This window comes from Polypterus senegalus, chromosome 2, assembly GCF_016835505.1.
Source record: "Polypterus senegalus isolate Bchr_013 chromosome 2, ASM1683550v1, whole genome shotgun sequence".
Lineage (NCBI taxonomy): Eukaryota > Metazoa > Chordata > Cladistia > Polypteriformes > Polypteridae > Polypterus > Polypterus senegalus.
In genome coordinates, this window is record NC_053155.1 from 186517145 (window position 1) to 186544151 (window position 27007).

At 39.2% G+C, this 27007-nt stretch overlaps 1 protein-coding gene across 6 annotated transcripts in view; it reads left to right on the top strand.

Moving 5' to 3' along the window:
• scml2 (Scm polycomb group protein like 2) overlaps positions 1-27007 on the top strand; it is a 216729-nt gene that overhangs the window by 120572 nt on the left and 69150 nt on the right. For all 6 annotated transcript variants that reach the window (XM_039745029.1, XM_039745026.1, XM_039745030.1 and 3 more), the window contains one exon: positions 22425-22699. In XM_039745029.1, coding sequence (XP_039600963.1) covers positions 22425-22699 — 275 coding nt within the window. The remainder of the gene's footprint in view (positions 1-22424; positions 22700-27007) is intronic.

The window sequence follows — 27007 nt, forward strand, 5'->3', positions numbered from 1 at the left end:
TTAAAACATTACTATATCTGAAAAAGGAGATTTTTTAATGTTATTTTATTTCAAGATAGGATATAACCTTATAAGAATTACTATGTGTGAGATAGTAACTCGTATGTATGAGAAATTATCTTTGGTGTACGCTATATTATGTTGTACTTAGGAAACCGATTTTTCGGTTTCACAGCTGTCTCTGATTTTGCAAGCTCGTAACTAAATCCAAATTTTATTTACAATGATTGTGTTTCCTATCATTAATACCATGAGAGTATAGCTGCATCAACAATCTGCAAATATTTGATTGATATTTCAATAAACCAATGGATTCCATTATGTTATTAATCTATATTCCACATGCCCCTTGTCATCTTCACATCCCTTTTTGTCTTCTTTAAAAACAAATGGAAAATGAAAAGTGACGACTTTTGCCTGATGAGCAAAAACTGAGTACTTATGAGTGATGACTTTGCAAATGATAAGTGAATAGTAATGCATGATGAGCATCTCCTAAGCAGTGATGTACAATGAGTGACGAGTAACTACTAATATATGATACGGAGTAATACCGATGTTTGATGACTGGAGAAATAAAAAATAATGAGGTTTTAAATGACTACAGATGCATTATATGGAGTAATACTGATGTTTGATGATTGGAGAAGTAAAAAAATTACTATGTCCTAAAATGGACACCGTACATAGGTGCCGACTGGATTTTTATTGTGAATGGCATGACATAAATGGTACCCTGCCGCTGCTTACTGGACACCTCCAAAATAATAAAAACAAATCTGCATTCGGATTGCCTTCCCCTTTCCTGGTCGTTTACTTCCCTTGCCATCCTCACCCTGATACGTCTTAATCCGTATTTCTCTTGAACCTTGTCAGGGCAGTGAGACATAAATCAGCCATGAAAAGGACAGGACCATAAATTCTTATGAGCCATGGCATGGTTCTCTACATTATTACTAATTTTTCATTACTTATTGTTCCACTGAAAAGCTTGAAGTGCTTATGACAATGTTGCATGCATCCTGTTTGTAGTACTCTACTCTGTATTTACACAACAGTTTCCTGAGAACCGCTAGTATGTTTTGGTACTGTTTGTGTTTGTTCTTGCTACAGCCGTTACTGTAATAATAATAATAAAAAAGTGCAAATGTGTATATATAACACCCGGAATCAGTAACCTTGAATACTGTATATACGAATATGTAAATATTTTAAATTGGAATATTTGAAATTTATTTTTTTGCAAATTTGACAGCCCAAATGCTAAATCATTTATGTGAAGTAGCTAGTTGCCAGCAAGATGTTTTATATTATATAACTATATACTGTAGAAATTTTTTTCTTTTAATCATTAGTCTGTTCTTTCTCTTCCTAATTAGCAATACCTCTTATTGAAAACAGTATAATAATGGCATTCATTTTTTCAAAAATAAAAATATTTCCCCCCCCCCAAGTAATTGTTTGTGTTACCTTTCTTTTTATAAATAAAACAAATTGAAGATGTTGATAAATTAGTTTCACTTTATCATCATTCCTGAGAAATAGTGTGAAAATATATATTTTTTTCTGTGATTGTTGGTAATTTTTAAATTTTTTTTTATAATAAACATTTTAAGAGTTGTCTTCATATAACTGCTTGTCTTTTCTTATTTTTTCTTTTTCATACTTTTAAAGCACACTAATTCAGCTCTCCTCTAGAGTTTCCTGCTTTTTGAAGTTGCATTTTAAGCTATTTCTCTAGGGACTTTTGAATAGGCTAGGGTTACTGTGCATGTACCCCTCTGGGGTACAGAGCCCCTGCTAATGCAAACGGCTGGGAGGCTTTTTGCCTCTCTTTGCTTTGGATTCTTTGACCCATTTTAACCTCTTGGTCCCCTTTTGAAGGCAGAGGCGGAGTTGGATTGAGCAGGTGACTGATGAGCACTGTCACCAAATATGCATATCAACCCCCTTTCTCTCATGCAAATAATCCTGTGCTCTTTCACTGTTAACTGCAGTGCTGCCCTGTCAGCATGGGCTTTGTTGTTGATTTGCTACTTAATAAAAAAAAAGGGGGAAAATCAAGGTGCAGTGTCTTTATTAGAAGGCAGTGAAAGGAGTCTGACTAACTGAAATCCGCTTCTCACAAAGAAATACATCTTCATCAGGCAAGGTGAGAAATATAAGATTATGAAATTTTAATGGTTTTGTTAAGTCTTTGTGTGTTAATCCACCAAGTGTTATATTTGAGGTTTTTTTTTTTGTTTTTTTTTAACTGATTTTCTCTAGAAACTTCTTTTTATTCAGTTATATCTAGTTAACAGTAAAGTGAATGTGTGTATATGTAATAAAGCACACCAGCTTTTAGTGACATAGTAGTCTTAGGGAGTGTTTTATAAGGCTGACTGTTCAACTTTTGGAAGTGTAATACTTGTTGCTTTGTGAACGTTCCATTTTGTTTGTACATATATTGTGATGTCAGTTTTTTAGTTACGATCTGTTTCTGATGTATGCTTTATAAATTTTAACCACGTCATGTATCATTTTACAAATAATTGCAGCTGCTTTATGTGCAAAACTATTCAAGTGCCAGTGTAGTTTTAAGGGTAATGAAAGTTTGCGTTGTGGTTTTATTAATTTTTTGACTAAAACTGTATATTTGTGTGCAGACATTTATCAATTAGATGAATTGGCCATCTAAATAATGTTGAAAACAATGTCTGCTTTTTATTGTCTCAATTTTATTAATCACAAAACAAAATACAATATGAGGCAGTATATTAAATATGGCAAACTTCAACATAAGAATGTGTGCATTGCTTATTGTATAATATGCAACCAGTTATTTTTCAAAGTACATGTTAAGTACTTTACATTATATGAAACATTATTATTTAAACGTTACAGCAAGAGCAGGTATCTATTTATGTATATCCTGTTTTTTGGCTGCATTTATATAGAATTCTGAAACATTTAGGGTTTGTCAGTAGCTTTTCTTTCTATGTTAGATCTTCTAAAAAAGTGAAATTGTTTATGCATGTATATATAGTGATATGTAATGTTTATTTGTCATTATTTTGTAAATAGGCAAATTGTACATGGTGCATGTCTCCTGTAACATTCAATGTTATTGTGTAATACTTATGTTTTTGGTACACAATGATTCAGTCTGAACTGCTAGATCATTTCACTGAAACTTGCTCTTGTAGTAAACATTTATTTATATATTTTGCACACTGACAATGGCTGTATGCGTATTAGAATTTTGTTCTAAAGAAAAAGTGTATATATTTGCAGAGAAGGTTTAAAATAAAACAATGTCCCTGTTATTTGCTGCTTGGGGGGATTCAAAAAGCCACAGAAGCCTCCTTAACTCCTCCTACTGTGTCTGTTCCCCTTCCCCCTTTTTTAAATGCAGGTCACTAGGTCGACTGGGAATAAAGTTGTCCTTGTCATCTGCTCCATATGCTGCCTTAATTCAGTGAAGGGGAATTACTTGCACACCAAACATATTCATCTGTTTTTTGTTTGCTTTTCTTTTTTTTTTTCTTTTTTTTATTTTTAACATTTTTCTAATTTGTGTATTTAGCTATTCTGTTGCACAGAAGGCACAGGCAACAAAGAGAATTCTGTAGAGCTTAAATCCGCCTATTTTACACCTTTGTATTAGGGAATCTTATCAAATCATGGCACTGCTTGACTATTCTTTTCTTTATATAGGTAATCAGCATTGACTGATAAGATCCCAGATGGTGTGTTTTTGTCTAATATAGGAGAGGGTTAATAATGAGGATTTTTGATCTTAAAAGTATAAGCTGTTCAGTTTCAAAATCTGTGGCTTTTGATACACCGGTATAGTTTTGTTTTGTACATTGAGGTGTCCGGTATGGTATGTAACAATGATTTATTGAAGTGTTACATTAACAAATAAGTATTTAAAAAAACTGTATAAACTAATGTCATTTTAAACTGAGCTCAATTAGAGATTAGTGTTTTCAACATGGCTGTTTATAATCCTATATTTCTATTTGTGTACTTATTTCTTGTACTGATGAGAATTTTCCCGCTTTTATTTACTTTTTCTGAGATGTTAGCTGTAACATTAATTTTACAAAGATATAGAAGAAAAGTGTATAGAAAATGGAAAGGTAATATTAAATGTACATGGGCATACTGAAGGCTCTGAGATTATAGACTGTGTGGTACAGAAGGCAAAAAGTTAGATAATAATCTGACCACTGAGATTGTGTTTAGTGTGAGCACAGCTATATTAAGTAGGTCTTGCCAAGGATGCCCAAGGGAGAAGAGATTTAAAACTCATTAGTGCCCTTGGTGAACAGAGGAAGTGCACCTCTAGACAAAGAGAGAACATACTAATGACCGTGCAGGCAAACAGTTTGTGGCAATTAGGAGGAACAAAAATCACATTATCACTCTTTCACTTTGAAGGTGATTCTGTGCCTTCTGACTTATTGTTTGAAAATGTTATATATATTTGAATTTCAAAGTTTTCTTCTGTAAGATCACCATATCATTTATAAAAATTTTAATTGATTGTTAACATTCATTAAAATAGTTATTCGGAAACAACAATTCCACAATTAGGACCAGTTAGCTAATTTACAAATTCTGTGGAAATGCAAATCAAAATATAAACCAGCAGATTTGTAAAGCCTCTGACTTCTTGGTTGCTTTTATGTTAGGTATGTTATAAGTTTTCTGTTTAAGTTGATTATTGTTTCATCATTTTAAAACTTGAACAATTCTAAGGTCACATAGTTAAAACCACTAAGTCAGTTATTAAATTAGATTAAATGTTTCTGAATGATTAGTGAATAAATTGTTAGTGATTATTGAATAGTTATTGAAGCTGTATAAATAGTTTAAATCATTTGTATTGTACCAATAGGATTTAGACACATTTACAAAACAAAAATAAAACATGCTCAGACTGAAACTAAGATTTGGTAAATCAAACTATGTTTAGATGCATGTTTGCACTGTAAAATATGCTGAAAAAGAATTAAGAATACTGTATATGCGCACAGTAGAAGCTGGACACATACATGAATTACATTTTTGTTATTTTTTAAAAGGTGTGGCACATTTTAATAGTTAAACAATAATTGTAGTATAAAATATTCAATTTGTAATATTATCCAAATACAAGTTTTACCTGTAAAAACTATATATGTATATTTTTAATAACTGACAAAATAAGAAACTGTATATTGCCATAGTAACAAAAGCTCACACACACACTATGCATGTACATTCCCTTTGGATACATATTTATTTATTTAAAAAATGTATATACACTGTATATTTCTACCTTGAAATGCTCAATGGCCAATTATTGGTTTAATATATCTACTTTGATACTGATATGTTAACCTACTCTAATATTTTGGAAAACCTCAATTAAGGGTTTACTGTGCCCTGTGTACTTAACTACTATGACCCATCTGTAGCATTCATATTATTACAGGATATCAAAATTAGACAGATGTTGCCTTATTAGAAGTACCGCTGTAGAGCAACTATTGGCAAAGTGCACGTGAACAACTCTAGAAGATATGCAATTTGGTGATGATTTGTGTTTTCACAGTAGGGCAAAATCATGACAAAATTAACAAGATAAATGTGTAAAAAAAGAACAGAAGAAAAAATAATTCAATCCAGTAGTTTTTATTATGCAGATAATTAGGAACAACTGCACAAATCAAATTTGGGAGATCATTAGACAATAGACAAGTTAAAAAAATAAATAAAACCTATATTAGTAACAAAGTGGTGGAAAGTGTTGGATTTCTTTGTAATCTGTCTTTTACCAAGCTAAACACCTTTATTTTGACTGTATTCATATTTTTAGGACTGCTGTTTGATTAAAAAAATTGATCAAGAATAACTGCTCAATTAAAATTTGTATTCAAAATTAGCTGTGTTTTCTTCACAATTATATTTTCTTCAAGCATATTAATATTTTTTCTATAAAGCAGAAATAACTCTGTGATTAATTCCTTAAACAAAACCGTTTTAATAATCACTTGCCTATGTGTATTAAATCATTTCAGTTATTTTATTGAACAATTTTGTGTAAAAACCACGCCCAACATCCACTAAACACCCCTTCCCTAACTCCCCCATGGATTCTTACAATATTGGGAAATCTTGTATGTATAGTTTGGACTGCTGTGTTGCAAAAGCACTAACAATTACACAGACAATTAAATATTAAAAATCATGATTCATATTTTGTGCACAATTAACACTGTTATAGCTCATATTGTTGTTAAGTGCATGATGCATACACGTCAACTCCACAGCTGTTACCTGGAGAGGAGGAGTCATTAATTAGATTGAAAGTGTATATAGATTAGGCTTTAAATAGCAAAGGATAGACTCAAAAAAAAAACAAGTATCTGATAGTTATTTATTCATATGTTTAAACTGCACATTGTCGAATAATGTATAATTTTTAAATTATAAAAGAAGTCTAACTTTCTGCACAAATACAAGAAGATATTGGCATGATCAATTGGCACTGATTATCCAGTTTAATTGGTTACACTATATGTAGGCCAATGTATTTTATAATATAGGCTACGGTTTCAACATACAATTAATTGAACAACAAAAATGTACCATGTCTGCTTTGGGGAAAGTCTGAGTGAGTGAATTATTTCTTTTTCCTTGGTTATATTCTTAAATAAAGGCACACTTGTTTTGTTATACCTTTTAGATCGATAGATTGATAGATACTTTATTAATCCCATGGGGAAATTTTTCTGAAAGTATTTGATCTTTGAATTTTAGTTTACATACATTATACTCTTCTTGTCAGCATTTTATTATTATTATAACATGAAAAAAGTTTCTCTTTTAGTTATATGTTCAACATTTCTTGCCATCCTACATTTACCCAGATCATTGTAGATACGAAACACACATGAAATGTGTGTATTCAAAAAAACAATGGAATTATATAGGGTAGATAATACAAACACCTCACACCCAGATAAATACACTTGAGCTGGGAAACTTTCAGGTGCATTAATGGGGGATGGGATAGCAGGCTGCTTTCTGCCTGTGCTGACTGCCACATTTGCAAAACAAAGATGGAGAAGTGCGAAGAAATTTAAGGTGACCCAGCATTACGGCTTTTTTTTTTTTTGTTGGCTTCAGGGATTCTAGTGTTAACTGCTTGAACATGTGTATCATATTTACAGCACTTCTTCAGGTGAGATATCGCTCCAGTTGTGTCAAAAAAAACTTGATGACAAGTGTATTTGTCACCAGGAACAGAGCTGGTCCACTGATATTTCATCTTCCACTCAGACCTATACCTCAACAGCCTCTTTTACAAGCACACTTGGATTAGCAGACATCACCATCTTGTTCTGTACTTTTCCATTATATGGTGGATAAGTGGCAACATTATTAGTGCTTGAGGATGACAACATAGGAAACTATCCAGCATCACAACTATTAATAGACTTGGATTATTTTGCCGCTGCTTCATAATGTGGGAAGCACAGTTAACCAGATTTAATTAATGTATTTAGGGTGGTGGTAAATTTACTTATAGAAATCTTTAACATTTTAATCGCACAAATTAATCTCATGTATTAACAGCAATTAATCAGCAGCTAAAAGGTCAGTACATAGAAAAGGTGGGCACTATTATCTTTTTTTGTACACACGTTTTACGGTGTCTGTATTTTTAGTGACGCACAACTAGTAATAGAATTGAAGAAATACAGTACACTGTAAACATAGTACAAATTACATCTAGACTGAACTATTGATATCTCCAAAGTCTTGGTATGTTCTTTTGATGTGTCCTACCAAGCCTTTTGTGTAGCCATTTTGCATGGTTTTTTTAATGCTTTCATTGCTTAATGAAAGGGATGGTGACTTATGACTGACATGTCACTTTTTGCAAATGAATCTTGTTTGCATTTATATCTGGGAAATTGACTTGGTATTAATTAGCCTTATTCTGGTCATTTTTAGCTTTTTCTATAGTTTCTATCTACTTCTGTTTTATGAAATTGGACACTGACCTTTTTATTGTACTGTTAAGTGGTTTGCATCTTGTGCTATGACTTTTTTATTTCTGTTATTTTTCAGAAGTTAGATTGTGATACAATATCCTCTGCTGTGTACAGCTTTTGGGGATTTTAATGAACATTTGCTGTGTACTTTGTATTCTTAGATGATGTATAGTTTTTATTCTGATAATTCCTTATTCACCTGAAGTTTTCCTGGCTAACCTGGTTCTTAATGACTGATACTTGTAGTAGTTTCTTTCTTTTTCAGGATATATATTTTTTTTTATTAAATTAGTTGCTCTTAATGATTACTGTTTTTGTATGATTTGATTTGCTAGCTTTTCTGTCAACAACCTTCAGCACTCTAAAGGTAGTTGTTTTAAGCAGCATCCTCCCATTTTCACAGTATATGAAGTTTATATTATATTAAATGTATTTAAAATATATTTAAACTCTTCCATTTTCCTAATGATTCATTTCAGTGTTCAGAAAATTTTCTGAACACTGAAATGAGTCATTAGAAAAATGTAGTTGTTATATCAGAAGATTAATTTCTTTGTATTATTTTGTATAGATTTATTTTTAGTTTGTTTTTGGTCTGTGGAGGCAAAACAAAAATATACAGACAGACTCTCTTTTGCTCATATTAATGTTCACAATAAGCAGTGTTGGGGAATGTTACTTTTAAAAGTAATTTAGTTACATTATTCATAAGTGGTATAGTCATTATAAAATTTAATGTACTATTTCTTCTGTTGTATGGAAAAACTACACATTTCACTGGTTAGCATTTATTTAATCCTAAACCCATATATGAACTTTCATAAAACTGACCAGAAACACAGCCAGATTTTATCATTTTTTGTGTTACATGAATATGTTCAGTCTTTCATGTGCTGTGAAGGAAATAACATCCACTATTTTCCATTCCAGCACCAACCCTTGAGGATTCGTGGTATTAGCATTGGACACTGCACCACTAGATTACACTGTTTCAATATATCAATAGCAAGTGGCTGCTTGAAACTAAACTGACACTTATTAATAGGTTTCTGTTACTGGATTACATGGAGCACACCGTTTTCTTGGTGACTAAGCACTGCAAAGGACCAGCATGCAGTCCACCACATTTGCTTATAGCTTTACACGCAGTGTAATCACTGGCTTCCTGTGACCATAATCTGGATGAATTGTATTTACCCTGCAGCACATACAGGATTAAATGCATGCTTATAACAGCTGGAACATACGCATACACACATAATCCCAGCAGACAATGCTTTTGTGAAACCTTCAATAATTCTACAACATAAGGCAGTATATTTATTTATATTTATAATATATATAATATCTACATCCATATGTATTTTTTTACGGATGTTGGGAATAATATTCTATAATATCACATCTGTGCCTTTTTTTATATATAATAAAGTAATGCAGGTATGTTTTGCTATAGGTTACTTGTCAATTTAAAAAGTTTACATGTCACTTTTGATATACTAACCCAACACTGACAATAAGTATACAGCAGTGTCACTGAATAAGTTGTTTTTTTTTTGTTTTTTTTTCCCATTGATGGTTTAGGCAGTCAAGTTGTAAAAATTGTTTTAACTTTTAAGCAAGGCCTTCTTGAAATATCTAAACATCCACCCTTTGTTTTGAACCGCCTCAAGATTATGGGGTATATGAAGTGCCTTATGAAAAATGACGACATCAAAGTTTTCCATTTCTTCCCGCTAATTAACTCCCCTCGTTATAATTCAGGATTGTAAAATCCTTTATCATAGTAGCTTTAAGCAAGGCAGGTATTAAACCTTAAAGGGATGCCAGTTGTTTGTAATGCTACTAAATTACAGATCATGATAATTTGATAACTTGATTATATGAAAGATGGGTTGGACACAACTCACCTGTAAATTGATACCAGAGGAATAATATTGTTTAAAGTGACACAATGTGATTTAACCTTCTTTAAAACCCCATTTGCTATTGTGGTTCGTCATAGGCTGTTCTACAGAGAGGTTTGTCAGTTAATCTGCTTGATTTGGAATTTAAAGACACTATAAAGTTAATGAAAAATAAAGTACTTAATTTGAAAAAAAATTACTTATACTTTTTGGTCAAATTATTGAAATACTGTTGAAACTTTAAATATATTAACTACTTTGTAATGCTAAAATGCTGTTAAATAGGAAAGTATGTTTTGCATACAATGTAATATGAGATCTTAAAGCAATGTTCTTGTGGTCTAAACTCAAATACATTCCAGTTTGAAATTTATAATAAGAATTTTATGATAATATGTTTGAAATTAAGCAATTATAGAAGTCAAGGTTGCTAAATTAATGAGCTTATGAAAAAATATCATTTACATTTTTTGTAACCATTTGACGAAGACAAAAATAAAATGTAAGTAATGTTTTATACAATCAAAATGTCTCACAAATAGGAAACTCCTTTATTTCATCAACCTTTTTGTGTGCTTTTAGCTACATTGTTTTAAAATATCCAAGATATTTTTGTCAAGATTCCCTCCTTAATTTCATAAAATAGTAGTTTTGTTTTTAGATTCCCAAAACCTTTTATGCAAATTAGTGCTTATTTAGCTTCTGTGAATAATGCACTTCCCCATAACTTTCACTGTTGTCCTTAAGTGTGTGATTCACTGTTAAGCTGACACAGTTCTTAAGGATCAGTTTAATAATAGTGGGTCTCCATGCAGCTGTCTTTGCTCTGGATTAAAGATGTTCAGTTCACTTTAGTCCAGGAATGATGTTAGCTGTCGCGCTCTGCACAGATTTTAGAGCTTGTGTTTTCTTCTTCTTCATTAGTTTTGTGATCAAAATTGTAATATCACACTATCTTCAGGAGGTCTAATTTCAAGTTTGTTTAATTAAAATTTTGGTGTGTTGTACTTTTTGATTTTAAACCTCTTGACTATTTCTGTGGGGTTAGTTCATTCTCTTTGCATCTTCAACATGGGTATTTCTTGAGGTATATTGGTTTACTCCCACATCTCAAAGTAATTCATGCTAGGTTCATTGCTCTGAAGTAGTGAACATTGATTTAAGAATACATGTCCTACAATGAACTAGTTTCCCGTCCAGTTGTGTGTTATTCCTAAACACTCAGTAAACTCTTCCCCGTCTTGCAACAATGTACCAGAATATGCGAGTTGAGAAAGTGAAAAAGTTAAGCAACATTGCATGTTTATTCAATTTATTTTTGTAATTGCTTTCCAAAAGTAAAACTATATGTAATCAATAGGTCTGCTGCATGCACTACCACAAATCCAGACTGACCACTTAATTGTGGTTTTTTTCAATTTGGGTGGATCACTAGATTGTAACTTTTAATTGAGTATTTTATATATACAGATATACAGATATACAGATATACAGATATATATATATATATATATATATGTGTGTGTGTGTAAGTTCAGCCACCCACTATGTCATATTGTTGTGTACATTACCATTAAACTAGTATATAGCAAACTTCTGTGCTTAAAAAAATAAGAAATTTGACAAACGAGAGGATTCCATTCTGTCTATCAAGGGTTTTTATTAGGCTAATAGCTGAGCTGTCTTGATATCCTGATACTTCTTAAAGGTTATCAAGGTTTCTGTTTAAACTATAGTCACATTTGTGTGTCCAGTTTCCCAGAAGTGCTTCCTGGCTACAGTCAGTCATAAATAGTATCTATCTATCCATCCATCCTCAGTTGGTGGGTTGCATTGTCAAGTCTCATACGGAAAGAGAAAACATTAACATAATAAATGTTAAGGTTATATTCAATTTGCATGTATATAGCGCTTTTCTCACTACTTAAAGCGCTCAGCAATTGCAGGTTAAGGGCCTTGCTCAAGGGCCCAACAGAGCAGAGTCCCTATTGGCATTTACGGGATTCGAACCGGCAACCTTCTGATTGCCAGTGCAGATCCTTAGCCTCAGAGCCACAACTCTGAACCGCTCCTCCTTGAACCGTCACCTTATCGTGGTGGAGGGGTTTGCGTGTCCCAATGATCCTAGGAGCTATGTTGTCCGGGGCTTTATGCCCCTGGTAGGCCACCCAAGGCAAACTGGTCCTAGGTGAGGATGAGACAAAGAGCGGTTCAATAAACCTCCAATGAAAAATAAAACTGGGACAACGCTTTCCCTTGCCCGACGCTGGTCACCGGGCCCCTCTGGAGCCAGGCCTGGAGGTGGGGCTCGATGGCGGCGCCTGGTGGCGGGCCTGCACCCATGGGGCTCGGCCGGGCACAGCCCGAAGAGGTAACGTGGGTCCTCCTCCCCATGGGCTCACCACCTATGGGAGGGGCCAAGGAGGTTGGGTGCAGTGTGAGTTGGGTGGTGGCCGATGGCGGGGACCTTGGCGGTCTGATCCTCGGCTACAGAAACTGGCTCTTGGGGCGTGGAATGTCACCTCTCTGAAGGGAAGGAGCCTGAGCTAGTGCGCGAGTTCGAGAGGTTCCGGCTAGATATAGTCGGACTCACCTCGACGCACAGCTTGGACTCTGGAACCAATCTCCTTGAGAGGGGCTGGACTCTCTACCACTCTGGAGTTGCCCGGTGAGGCGCCGAGCAGGTGTGGGCATACTTATTGCCCCCACTGGAGCCTGTGCATTGGGGTTTACCCGGTGGGCGAGAGGGTGGCCTCCCTCCGCCGGGTGGGGAAGGGTCCTGACTGTTGTTTGTGCGTATGCCCGAACAGCAGTTTGGAGTATCCACCCTTTTGGAGTCTCTGGAGGGGTTGCTAGAGGGCATACCTTCTGGGGATTCCCTCGTTTTGCTGGGAGACTTCAATGCTCACGTGGGCAATGACAGTGAGACCTGGAAGGGCGTGATTGGGAGGAATGGCCCCGATCTGAACCCAGCGGTGTTTTGTTATTGGACTTCTGTGTTCGCCACGGATTGTCCATAACGAACACCATGTTCAAGCATAAGGGTGTTCATATGTGCACTTGGCACCAGGACACCCTAGGCCTCAGGTCGATGATCGACTTTGTGGTCGTGTCGTGGACTTGCGGCCATATGTCTTGGACACTCGGGTGAAGAGAGGCGGAGCTGTCAACTGATCACCACCTGGTGGTGAGTTGGCCGATGGTGGGGAAGATGCGGTCAGACCTGGTAGGCCCAAGCGTGTTGTGAGGGTCTGCTGGGAGCGGCTGGCAGAGTCCCCTGTCAGAAGTAGCTTCAACTCCCACCTCCGGCAGAACTTCAACCACGCCCCGAGGGAGGTGGGGACATTGAGTCGAATGGGCCATGTTCCGTGCCTCTATTGTTGAGGCGGCTGACCGGAGCTGTGGCCGCAAGGTGGTCGGTGCCTGTCGTGGCGGCAATCCCGAACCCGTTGGTGGACACCGGTGAGGATGCCGTCAAGCTGAAGAAGGAGTCCTATAGGACTTTTTGTCCTGTGGGTCTCTGGAGGCAGCTGATAGGTACCGGCAGGCCAAGCGAACGCGGCGGTTGTTGCTGAGGCAAAAATTCGGGCATGGGAGGAGTTTGGAGAGGCCATGGAGAACGACTTTCGGACGGCTTCGAGGAGATTCTGGTCCACCGTCCGGAGTCTCAGGTGGGGGAAGCAGTGCAGTGTCAACACCGTATATAGTGGGGATGGTGCGCTGCTGACCTCACTTCGGGCGTTAGGGTCGGTGGGAGGAGTACTTCAAGACCTCCTCAATCCCACTAACATGCCTTCCAATGAGGAAGCAGAGCCTGGGGACTCTGAGGTGGGCTCTCCCATCTCTGGGACTGAAGTCACCGAGGTGGTCAAAAAACTCCTTGGTGGCAGGGCCCGGGGTGGATGAGATCGCCCGGAGTTCCTTAAGGCTCTGGATGTTGTAGGACTGTCTTGGTTGACATGTCTCTGCAACATCGCATGGACATTGGGAACAGTGCCTCTGGATTGGCAGACCGGGGTGGTGGTCACCCTCTTTAAAAGGGGACGGAGGGTGTGTTCCAACTATAGAGGGATCACACTCCTCAGCCTCCCTGGAAAAGTCTATTCGGGGTTCTGGAGAGGAGGGTCCGTCGGATAGTGAACCTCGGATTCAGGAGGAACAGTGTGGTTTTAGTGCTGGTCGCGGAACAGTGGACCAGCTCTTCACCCTTAGCAGAGTCCTGGAGGGTGCATGGGAGTTTGCCCGACCGGTCTACATGTGTTTTGTGGACTTGGAAAAGGCATTCGACCGTGTCCCTCGGGAATCCTGTGGGGGTGCTCGGGAGTATGGGGTACGGACCCCTGATAAGAGCTGTTCGGTCTCTGTACAACCGTGTCAGAGCTTGGTCCGCATTGCGGCAGTAAGTCGAGCCCGTTTCCAGTGAGAGTTGGACTCCGCCAGGGCTGCCCTTTGTCACCGATTCTGTTCATAACTTTTATGGACAGAATTTCTAGGCGCAGCCAGGGTGTTGAAGGGGTCGGTTTGGTGGACTCAGGATTGGGTCACTGCTTTTGCAGATGATGTTGTCCTGTTTGCTTCATCAGGCCGTGATCTTCAGCTCTCTGGATCGGTTCGCAGCTGAGTGTGAAGCGGCTGGGATGAGAATCAGCACCTCCAAATCCGAGCATGGTCCTCAGCCGAAAAGGGTGGAGTGCCCTCTCAGGGTTGGGGAGAGATCCTGCCCCAAGTGGAGGAGTTCAAGTATCTCGGGGTCTTGTTCACGAGTGAGGGAAGAATGGAGCGTGAGATCGACAGGCGGATCGGTGCGGCATCCGCAGTGATGCGGGCTCTGCATCGGTCTGTCGTGGTGAAAAGGAGCTGAGCCGTAAGGCAAAGCTCTCAATTTACCTGTCGATCTACCTTCCTACTCTCACTTATGGTCATGAGCTATGGGTAGTGACCGAAAGAGACGAGATCGCGAATACAAGCGGCTGAAATGAGTTTCCTCCGCAGGGTGTCTGGGCTTTCCCTTAAAGATAGGGTGAGAAGCTCAGTCATCCGGGAGGGGCTCAGAGTAGAGCCGCTGCTCCTCCGCATCGAGAGGAGTCAGATGAGGTGGCTCGGGCATCTGATCAGGATGCCTCCTGGACGCCTCCCTGGTGAGGTTTTCCGGGCACGCCCAACCGGGAGGAGGCCCCGGGGAAGACCCAGGACACGCTGGAGGGACTATGTCTCCCGGCTGGCCTGGGAACGCCTTGGGATTCTCCGGAAGAGCTGGAAGAAGTGGCCGGGGAGAGGGAAGTCTGGGCCTCTCTGCTTAAGCTGCTGCCCCCGCGACCCGACCTCGGATAAGCGGAAGAGAATGGATGGATGGATGGTTATATTCAAAATCCAGTATGATTTAAAGTTGACACAAACCAGTGTGCTAATATAATGATTTTCTATTTTATTTTGAATGTGTTTTGTGGTATGTACTTTATAATATTAATGCACTATACATTCCAAGTGAGAACAAAATACCACAGCAACCGTCCTCCTCAAGTTGTTCAGTGCTGGGCATAAGAATGAGGAAAAGCTACAGGACTGCTTTGATTGTTCTAAATTGGACTGTTTAGATTCCTCATCAGGTGTGTCATTTATAAAACATTGCATAGATTTGAGTGTGAAAGTTTGCGTACAGCAAAAAAAGAATTTGTGCCAAAAAATCTGATTTATAAAAGCTGGCAAATGCACATTTTTATGCAATTTACCCTTTATAAATCATAATCATTTGTAAATGTGTATACTTGACAGTGACTTGAACCCTGCCTGGTTGCCACCGTGATTTAACCATGTATAGACTATGCTAATCAACTTCATGCATATGCATTCACAATGTGCAGACCTTCATTGCCTAGTAGGACTACCTCCCAAGTGATGCATTTAGACACCACCACCTGCATTTAAGAGGTTATATGCTGCGCTCCTCATAGCATTATTCCATCTCTCCTCTGTGCTGTGGGGTCAGGGAAAGGCATAAGGCGTGCTAGCATCTGGGCGCTAGCATCTGAGCGTGTAACCCCTCTCACCTGGCACATATAATGACATGATTGCTGTTACAATTAAATTGTATAGGATAGGAAAAACTGAAGGTTCAGCTTGTTGCCTTACAAACAGGTTAGCCATCATGTATAGCACCATCAGCAAGTCATGTGCCAATGCTACTTTGTCTCAAATTTAAATTAATTATGGAATGAGATTTGCCATTAAGCAACGGTGTTTCAGTCTCATCTTGGCATCATAGCTTACAGTATTTTTACGTTAATGAAAATAAAACTGCATATAGTTAACAAAGGCAGCTTCATTCTCACTAGCTGCCCATATTGTAATGTGAGTGCTGTGAATTGCCATGATTACATTAGGAAAATCGGACACTGCTGCAAATTACCCTTTTATGTTGGCCTGTGCAGGTGCACCATACAGATTGAATGTAGTGCTTAATTAATATTGACTTGGCTGAGAGATTCCTGGCCTGTCAGACAATTACCCTAGTAGGTAGGTAGGTAGATAAATATACTGCTCAAAAAAAATAAAGGAACACTTTTTAATGAAAGTATAGCATCAAGTCAATGAAATTTCTGGGATACTGATCTGGTCAGTTAAGTAGCAGAGGAGGTTGTTAATCAGTTTCAACTGCTTTTGGTGTTAATGAAATTAACAACAGGTGCAGTAGAGGGGCAACAATGAGATGGACCCCCAAAACAGGAATAGTTTAACAGGTGGAGGCCACTGACATTTTTTCCCTCCTCATCTTTTCTGACTGTTTTTCACTAGTTTCACATTTGGCTACAGTCAGTGTCACTACTGGTACCATGCAGAAGTTGCACAGGTAGTCCAACTTCTCCAGAATGGCACATCAATATGTACCATTGCCAGAAGGTTTGCTGTGTCTTCTAGGACAGTCTCAAGGGCATGGAGGAGATTCCAGGAGACAAGCAGTTACTGTAGAAGAGCTAGACAGGGCCATAGAAGGTTCTTAACCCATTAGCAGGACCAGTATCTGCTCCTTTGGGAAAAGTAGAACAGGATGAGCACTGCCAGAGCCCTACAAAATGACCTCCAACAGGCCACTGGTGTGAATGTCTCTGACCAAACAACCAGAAAGACTTCATGAGGGTGACCCAAGGGCCCCATGTCCTCTAATGGGCCCTGAGCTCATTGCCCAGCAGCATGCAGCTCGATTGGCATTCGCCATAGAATACCAGAATTGGCAGATGCACCACTGGTGCCCTGTGCTTTTCACAGATGAGAGAAGGTTCACCCTGAGCACGTGACAGAAGTGAAAGGGTCTGGTGAAGCCATGGAGAACATTATGCTGCCTGTAACATCATTCAGCATGAGCACTTTGGTGGTGGGTTAATGATTGTCTGGGGAGGCATATCCATGGAGGGTCACACAGACCGCTACAGGCTTGACAAAGGCACCGTGGCTGCCATTAGGTATCGGGATGAAATCCTTGGACCCATTGTCAGACCCTATGCTGGTGCAGTGGCTCCTGGTGCACGACAATTCCTGGCCTCATGTGGTGAGAGTATGCAGGCAGTTCCTGGAGGATGAAGGAATTGATACCATTGACTGGCCTCCACACTTTCCTAACCTAAATCCAATAGAACACCTTTGAGACATTATGTTTTGGTCCATCCAATGCCATCAGGTTGCACTTCAGACTGTCCAGGAGCTCAGTGATGCCCTGGTCGAGATCTGGGAAGAGATCTCCCACAACACCATCTGTCGTCTCATTAGGAGCATGCACCGATGTTGTCAGGCATGTATACAAGAACACAGGGGCCATACAAACTACTGCGTACAATTTTGAGTTGCTGCAATTAAATTTTAGCAAAATGGACTAGCCTGCCACATAATTTTTTCACTTTGATTTTTGGGGCGTCTTTGAATTCAGGGCTCTGTAGGTTGATCATTTTCATTTCCATCAAACGATGTGGCATCCTTTCGTTCCTAACACATTACCCAGTCTATATCAGTATAGGTATCCAGGAGGATTTCTTTTTCCCATTGAGATCTGATGTGTTTTCAAAGTGTTCCTTTAATTTTTTTGAGCAGTTTACTTTGGTACCTGTTGCCTGAAAACCAACTGTTGTTAAAACCTAAATATGAACAGGTATAGCCCAGTTTCTGGTAGTCTCTCCTCGTATTGTGGGGCCCAAATCTGCACATAGTTTCAAGAAAATTCTCTCAAAGAGCCTAAATCGATTCATAAGCCAGTCAACATTATAGGCAACAAAAATCCTGCAGGTCCCTAAAAGTTTTCTTTTCATTCCTGACCATTTGCATTAAATAGCACCAAACAAGCGATATTATGTCCAACCATTAAGCTTGAATAGGCTATAGGGTATGATAATTGTAGCTTTATTTAAACAGGAATTGACTCGCACTTATAATTTTACTTTCTGCAGTTATTGACAATAAGTGATTGCGTTGGTTTCTAATCCTGAGACATGACAACAGATAGCCTATATAAACTGAGGAAAGCTCAAGTACGTTCTTCAGTGCAAGTACAAAACATTGACCATCTTAAAGGGTAATTAAAGTAGTCTACATGTCATATTTGTGACTGTTGAGGTTTAATATATTTGTCACGTTGATGCACATTATAAAACTGTCTTGATGATATGAATTCTTACATGCATGAGTTGTCATTTAGCTCGTTTGGATGCAGTTCTCTACCAGGTCAAAGGGTGTCCTCAGTTTCTTCAAAATATTGTGTGCACGTGGGTCACAGTTTTCTTTTATATTAAGTTGCATATGCACATTTCGGGCTTTTTTACATATGCGCATTTTAGAAGTTTGTCCCAAGGCAGACATTGCAACAGGTCAAACGTGTGGACGACTGTGTGCCTAACAAACAGTCTGCATATTTCCTAATGAGAAACTGTGGATCACTGATGATATCAGGAATTTACTGAAGTTGCACAGCAATGTATTACATTGAGGTGATGTGGAACCATACAACAAATGCAGATACGAACTCAGGAAAGGAGTCGGACTAGCTAAGTGTCGGTATGGGAGTAAACTTGAGACAGAGTTTAGCAAGTGTACCAATTAGTGTGAGTTTTGGCAGGAATTAAGGATGTTTACGGACTTCAAAGTAAAGCCTTTTTTAGTATCTTTATTTTTCCTTCCAGACCTGCTTCATTATTTTTACGCCTGTTTTGATTATGACAACAAGCCACCCATCATTTGATTACCTTTAGCACCACATCATTCATTCTTTTTTGTTTCTGTTCATGATGTAAGGAGTATTTTTAATTGAGTCAATGTCAATAAGGAGTCTGGCCAGAAGGAAATTTCAGCCTGTGTTTTAGCATCCAATTAGCAGATGTCTACAGTGATATCTTTAATGTATCACTTAGTGAATCTGTTCTCCCTGCCAACTTCAAAAGTGCTTTGAGAAATTGGTGCTGGGACACATTAAACAGATTTTAATGATCACTTTCATTTTGCATATTATCACAGCCCTTTCACAGAGGATGCCATATTCTTTGTACTCCATAACACCTTGGACCATCTGGATAATAAAAGCAGTTATGCCAAACATCTGTTTACAGACTGCTTCTCCTCATTTAATACTAATGTAACAGAAAAGTTGACCACTAACATTTTCAGTTTAGGACTTTGTACCTAACCAATAGACTTGAGTATATGCAGATTGGCGGCATCACATCCTCTGTAAGTTGACCATCAGCACAGGCACTCACTCCACAGGATAGTGTACCCCTACTCTGACTTTGTCAGTAGACACTGCTGCAACTTTATAATTAAATTAGCTGGTGGTACCACAATAATAGGGCTTATCTCCAACAGTAATGGAGGGCTTACAGAGAAGAGGTCTACCTGCTGACTCGCTGGTGCCAGGGCCATAATCTCATCCCTAATGTCAGCAACACCAAGGAATTGGTTATAAACCTCAGGGAAAAATGGCAGACTATGATGCACTGTGTCAGATACTGTGAAGAGGGTGAGCAACTGTAAATTTCTATAAATGACTATACCCAGAGAAGTGACACAGTATAGTTCAGCTCTAGTCAGAAAGGCTCACCACAGCCTCTACTTCTTCAGCTGTTTAAAGACCTCTCAGTGCTTCACCATCTGTTCTCTTGCACTTCTCCAGGAGCATGGTAGAGTCCATCCTCACCAGCTTCATCGCATCCTGGTATGGCACACTCAGCTCAAGATTGTAAAGCCATGCATCTGGTCCCGAGTGCAGCACAGAATATTTTCCTGATGGCATTGACAATACTTGTTGCCTTAGAAAGGCACAAAGTGTAATTTAAAACCTCAGCTGTCTTCTCACTTTTCTTACCTCTCCCTTCTGGAAGACTGAACAGGACCATTGTTGCTTGCAGTAGTAGATACAATGATAGCTTCTACCCATAAGTTATAAAGTTGCTGAACAGTCTATCAAAATAAATCAAATATTGCAACATACAGTGTGTATAAATATATACTATTTACATAACTATATACGATATAGATTTGCATTTGTTCTTTGCTTGGTATACTGTTTATTCATTGAATTGTATTTTTGTCACCTGCTCTAACGAAACATACAAGTACGAAATACATTGTGCAAACACATTACAAAACTCTTGAATTGATATTTGAAGAAGCTGTGCTTCTGCCATACATTTTTATGAACCTTTCTTTTTTTTTTTTTTAAAGGTAAACCAAAGGCAAGGTTAGAACCAAATTTATAGTGACTTCAGAAAGTTTTCAGATCCCTTCATAGTTTTTTTTTTTATATACACATTTTATGTTGCAGCCTCATGCTAAAATCAGTTAAATTCATTTTTCCCTCTTCAAATAGCACTCAGTACCAAAAGGGATAAAGTAAAAATAAGACATTAGGAATTTTTGCTAAATTATTAAAAATAAAATCTGAAATACAGCATTAACACAAATATTCCTACCATTTACTCTGTTGAAGTAACACTGGCAATACTTATAGCCTAACGTCTTCATTTGTATAATATGACAAGCTTCACACACCTGGATTTAGGGATTTTGCGCCATTTTTCTTGGCAGATCCTCTAAAGCTCAGATTGGATGGAGACTGTCAATGGAAACCTACTTTTAGGTCTCTCCTAAGATGCTTCATTGGGTTCAGTTCTAGGCTCTGGCTGGTCTCAAGAACATTCACAGATTTGACCCTTAGCCTACTCCTGTGTTGTTTTTGCTTTGTGCTTAGGGTCACTGTCTTGTTGGAAAGTAAACCTTCAGCCTAGTCTGAGGTCCAGAGCATTCTGGAGCTGGTTTTCATTAAAGTTATCTCTGTACTTTTGTCTGTTTCACTTTCTCTCCCCCAGACTAGTTTCCTAGTCCCAGCTGCTGCAGAACAACCCTATAACAACATTGGAATGGTATTGCACATGTGAATATTATTACTTGGTTTCACCCTGATGGCCAGACCATTCAGTTTTGGTTTCATCAGACCAGAGAATCATGTTACTCATAGGCTGAGATTCCCTTGGGTGTCATTTTATAAGCATTTATGTTTTGCTGGTTTCCCAACCCCCCCTTCTCAACTCAGGTTCTGTGGTGCTCAGCCAGATTGGCCATTGGGTTCTTGGTCACCTCACTTACCAAGGCAATTTTTACCCCATTTGCTCAGTTTGGCCTTATAGCCAGCCAATCAAAGTGTCATGGTTGTTCCAAACTAGTTCTGTTTAGGAAATATGGAGGGCATTGTGCTCTTGGAAACCTTCAGTGCTGCATTTTTTTTTATTTAGTCTTTCCCAGATCTGCACCATGATATAATCCTGTTTTTAAGCTCTGCTGGCAATTCCTTCCACCTCATTTTTGATTTTTATTTGAACCTACACTGATAATTGTGGAGCTTTTTATATTTACCGGTCCTTTCCTAATCGTCAGCAGTCAGTTGAATTATGCACAGGTGAACTCCAAGTAAGGTGTACAAATGTCTCAATGATGGTCAATAGAATGGGATGCACCTGAGCCTGATTTCAAGTGTCTTGGCAAAGGATCTGAATAATTGCTTCAAAGTGATATTTCAGTGTTTTAATTCATTTGCATTTATTAATAAAATCTACTTTTGTGCTTAGTCATTTTAATGTATTGAGTATGATTTGACACGTAAAAAATTAATATAAATGATTACATATGTAGTATAAGGCTGCAACAAAGCAAAATGCATAAAAGAGAAGGCCTCTGTAGCCCCCCTTTTTATGTGATATTCATTCTGCCGTTTCCATTTCTTGATCAGCTGTTTATAAGCAGTTTTCTTACTTATATCTGTATTCTCCTTTTGTGCCCCTTTCAGCATTATTTTGTTCTAATGATTTTATAAAGTCTATGTGTGGATTTCATTTAAATAACTGTTCAATTGTGGACTTAATGTATGTATTTTAATAATTAGTTTTGGAAAGACTTTTTCAACCTGAGAGTTTAATTTATTTTCTTTTTCTTTTCCTTTTCTTTCTGTCAGTAAATAATCCAAAGACTGCCTCAGCGCCTGTTTCTTCCCCTTTGAAGACTACAAGGCGTTCCATGCAGTCACTGCAAAAACCTGTGACCCTTCCACCTGCCCTCCCGGTCAGGAAAGGGGTTCGGGGACGACGACCCAAAAGCCAAACTGCTGCCTTAATAAAGGCAAGTGCAGCAGAGCAAAGAAACTCTTCTGTTCAGAGTTCTTCAGTCAAAACTACCTCAAATACAGAGAAGGCTATACCGAAAAAGAAAGGTCCAAAACCTGGTAGCAAGGTAGGTATTTTAATTAAATACATTAGATATTTAGAGAACTAGAATGCTTATAGTTGCAAAGTTCCTGTGTAATTTCACTTACATTTGTAATGTTTTATTTTCTAAAGATCTTTGTTAATAACTTATCTAGAGTAATATTGATCCATTGATTAATCTGTTAGTCATATAAATAATATTCTGTGTATATAATCTACACAACAGATAATAAAACCAAATTTTGAGCCTGGCCTATAAAGAAATACACAAGTGAAATCAAATCAAGTTTTTCAGTAAAACTCCAATAAACACAAATATACTTGTTATGAATTCATAAACCTTCTCAATACCCCTGAGAGAAAACATTTTGTGTTCCTGAAATCAAAGCAAGTTTTCCAGTAAAACTCCAATAAACACAAATATACTTGTTATGAATTCATAAACCTTCTCAATGCCCCTGAGAGAAAACATTTTGTCTTCCGGTTTCCGGATGAGAGTACGCTGTGCACGATCTGGCTGCCACTTCTCACCGTTGTCGTTTTGCTTTGTTTATTTTACCACATCCTCTGCCTTGCTCATGCTTTTTGGACGGATTCTGACTGGATGCATACTGGTCCTTTTGTAAAGTTTTATTCCGTTCGCTTCCTATATTACACGAGCCCTCTCCCCTGTACTCTCCCTGAGCCAGCATGGTGGGTGAGTAAGTCTTTTACTTTCTTAGTTGACTAGGATTAAGACTTTTTTAGCTGACGTTTTCTGCTCAGTTATATGGGTTGTGGCTAATGTGGTGGTAGCTGTTACTGCTTTTGCTGAAGATGATTACCTACTCTACAACACAATTATGCACTTACCGTATGCACTCCAGACTAGATATGGTGACTTACGGCTTATGTATGGAGCTTGGCATTGCTTGTCCACGGTATTTACACTGCTCCTCTCGGCGTCATTTTAATATCACCTCTGTATCCACCAATACTATTTCCACGATTTGGTCTGTTAGACCTGTTTTCTCAAAAAGACAATCCGCAAGATGATGGAGTAGGCAGACAAATTGGCTGAGACACCTGCCGCAATTGCCAGACTGGAGTAACCAAGGATTACAATCTGACGTAACTCTCCACTGTGTTCTCCTGAACTGCAGATCAGTAACTAATAAAACTACTTTCCTTAACGACTTAATCAACTTTTAAAAACTGGACATGTTCTTCCTTGTAGAAACGTGGAAAAATCCAGGTGATTACTTACAACTAAATCTGCTTACCCCCGCTGGGTACAGTTAGCTGTCTAAACCCCGTCTGACAGGCTGAGGTGGTGGATTGGCGGTGGTTCAGCGTTATTGTCTTAAAGCAACCACTGTTGATTTTCACAACATTACGTCTTTTGAATATCTGCTTCGCTGCACATTATATTAATCTACAGACCTCCTAAGCTTCAGCTAGATTTTTTCTCTGAACTTTATGAAATACTCACTCTTGTCTGTGGCATGTCTACTGCTGTTATTTTACTTGGTGACCTTAAAATTCATGTTGATTCTGACTGTCCATCTGCTGTTTGAGCTACATTCAGTACTGGATTGTTTCAATTTTGTGCAGCATGTTGGTTTTTCAACCCATGCTAAGGGCCATATTCTGGATCTTGTATGTTCCACTGGTCTCCAAAATGTCTGTACATCCGATACTGTTATTGGTATTTCCGATCACAAGCTGATTGAATTTAGCTTCACTTATTCCCTCCCTAAAAGAAGTCTAAAATCTAAAATAACCTATCGTAATGTCAAGAACATTGATCAGATATCCTTCACTATGTCTGTTGGTGGTTCCTGTCTCCATGATGTTTTTAGATAAACTTTCTTATTTATGGCCCCATCTTCACGAAATTTGGTAGGCGGCTTCCCTGCACTAACCGAAACTAATGTATGTACTTATTTCGGTGGTATGATGCCACTGTCGGCCATCATATTGAACTTTTCAACTGTCTTTGTTACTTATGGGCCCATCTTCAAGAAATTTGGTACACGGGTTCCCACTGCTAACTGAATCCTACTTACGTACATATATACGTCCATAGCCTGCAGCTCGGTCACTGTGTGAGGTGGTGTTGGGTCCCCCATCCCAACGCCTCCATAAGGCTGTCCGTCGCTCCTGTCTCTACATTCCCTTCCTTGCTTCGCCACGTGATTTACGTTTCCCTGCTGATAACTACAGTCTTTTTATTTAATCCACAACTTCTCCGCTGTTTTATTGTTCATTTTTTAAGATTGTAGTTATTGTGTAGGTATTTTAGACTTACTTTACATTGTTCAGGTACTCATTTCCTTTATCATTCCAACCGTACCCCCATTAACATGTCTATCGAGGTGATCACCATCGATCAAAGAACTGTCACTTACCGAGTGGTTTCCATGCCCGGAGATGGCACCTACCTTTTCCATTCTCTTTGTTACATAATGCACGGCCATAGCAGGCTCACTTTTTTTTTTTTTTTCTCTTCAGCCTGTCAGTAACACAGATGACACATGCGTATGTAATTGTATGTGTAGCTGTGCTGTCATCATTCATGGCTTTTTTTTTTTTTTAAATATATATATATTTATTTTTCTTTTAAATAGGTTTGATATAGTCACAGACAGGACCGGGGGAAAACAAAACAAAAGAAAAAGGAAGAAAATGAGGAAAGAGTCAGATGGTGGACAATGGAAGAAAAGATAAAAAGGAGGATAGAGAGAGAGGGGGAGACAAAACAAAACACCGACAATCTGCTTCAATACCTGTTGAGAGAAAAAAAAAAACAGGCAAAAACACAGCAACCAACATCTGTATCAATCACAGTGATTTATAAATATTAAATGCTATTGAACAGCACATAGTACTAATATTACAAGATAGGATTAGTGGGAGCCGCTAGGCAAGACAGTGTGTGTCTGTGATTACCTGATTATACACACATGTGTTCACCTGTGTGCACACCTGTATATGTGAGCGCACTTGTATTCATAAGGTTCTTCCATGTAAATGTCTAATAGTGTAATAGTGTGTGTAAGGAACAGCAGTCCCGCTCCCCAGGACCCGAAGCAGATATGTAGGAGACCCGTGCCCCAGACATGCAGAGAAACCCCCGGACACAAGAGTCCTAGGTGGATCCACGCAGGGATGACTGCAGCCCCCACTCAGAAAAGAGCAGAGGAGAGCCCCGGAGGAAGGTCATCCAGCAGCCACTGTGCCAGAGCCCTGGGGGGCCATGGTGGCGAGCCCGCGGGCCCTGTGCCCCGGGATCCAAGAGCCCCCCGCCCACCAGCAGGGGCCTGACACAGCTGTGAGGTCCAGGTCCCGCCAAGCAATCGCCGGGAGTGAGCCAGTACCCACCCGAGTATCCAGCCCCGGACATCGAGAACCGCCAACACAACAGCGGTTGGGGGGATCATCCACCGGCAGGGAGTGGGGGGAGAGAAAGGCCCCCTCCCCTGAGGGAGCTTGCGATGTTTTGAGTGAGGTGGAGTCTAAGATCTGACCTGACACAAAGACATAGACATACAGGCACACGTATACACAAGCATACGTTCCCACCTTCATGTGCACGTATACAAACGCTCACACACTCATCCAACATGGAGACATACAAAAATGAACACTGTACACACACTCACACTCCCCATGTATAGTTTACCTCTGGGGTGTAGACCAGGAGGACCGCCCCAGCTCCCGCAGTAGTCCGGAGGCCCACCAGCCCAGAACCTGACTTGACGGCCAGCTCCTCCTCTCAGCCCCCAGCCCCAGATGGCGAACAGAAAGAGCGGGCCCCGCCTCTCCTGCTCTAATATGATGTTGGTGAGTGTTGTTCTGAAGTGCTTTTAAAACAGGAGGAGGATATGGCTCTAAACACCTCTTCTCCCGAGAACCCTCACTGTCTATGTGTGATTTAAAATTGAGAAGTAGACACTGGCGCCAGAGGTAAGGCTGAATGAACAGACCGCCCTCTTGACACCATTCAGTGTGTCCACCCCAAGGCCCTATATGTATGTGTCATGAAAGGGTAGGTAATGGGAATGTCTAAGTTGTGAATTAAAATAGAGATACAGGTGGTCACTAGGGGACAAAGGAGGAATACCTCCCCTGCACCCCAGCGACTCACCTGCACCTCAAGGCCCTACATGAGTGTTGGTGTGATGGAGCGGAGAAGGGAGCATTAAGGGATGGGAAGGAAAGGAAGAATGGGGGGGGAAGCCACCCCCACCCCGGTGCCAGCTCACCTGCTGACCCCCATAGGCACCCCCGCTCCCCAGAAACCATCCAGGGCAGGGGGCCCAGGGCCCACGCCAGCGGTACCACCAGGCGA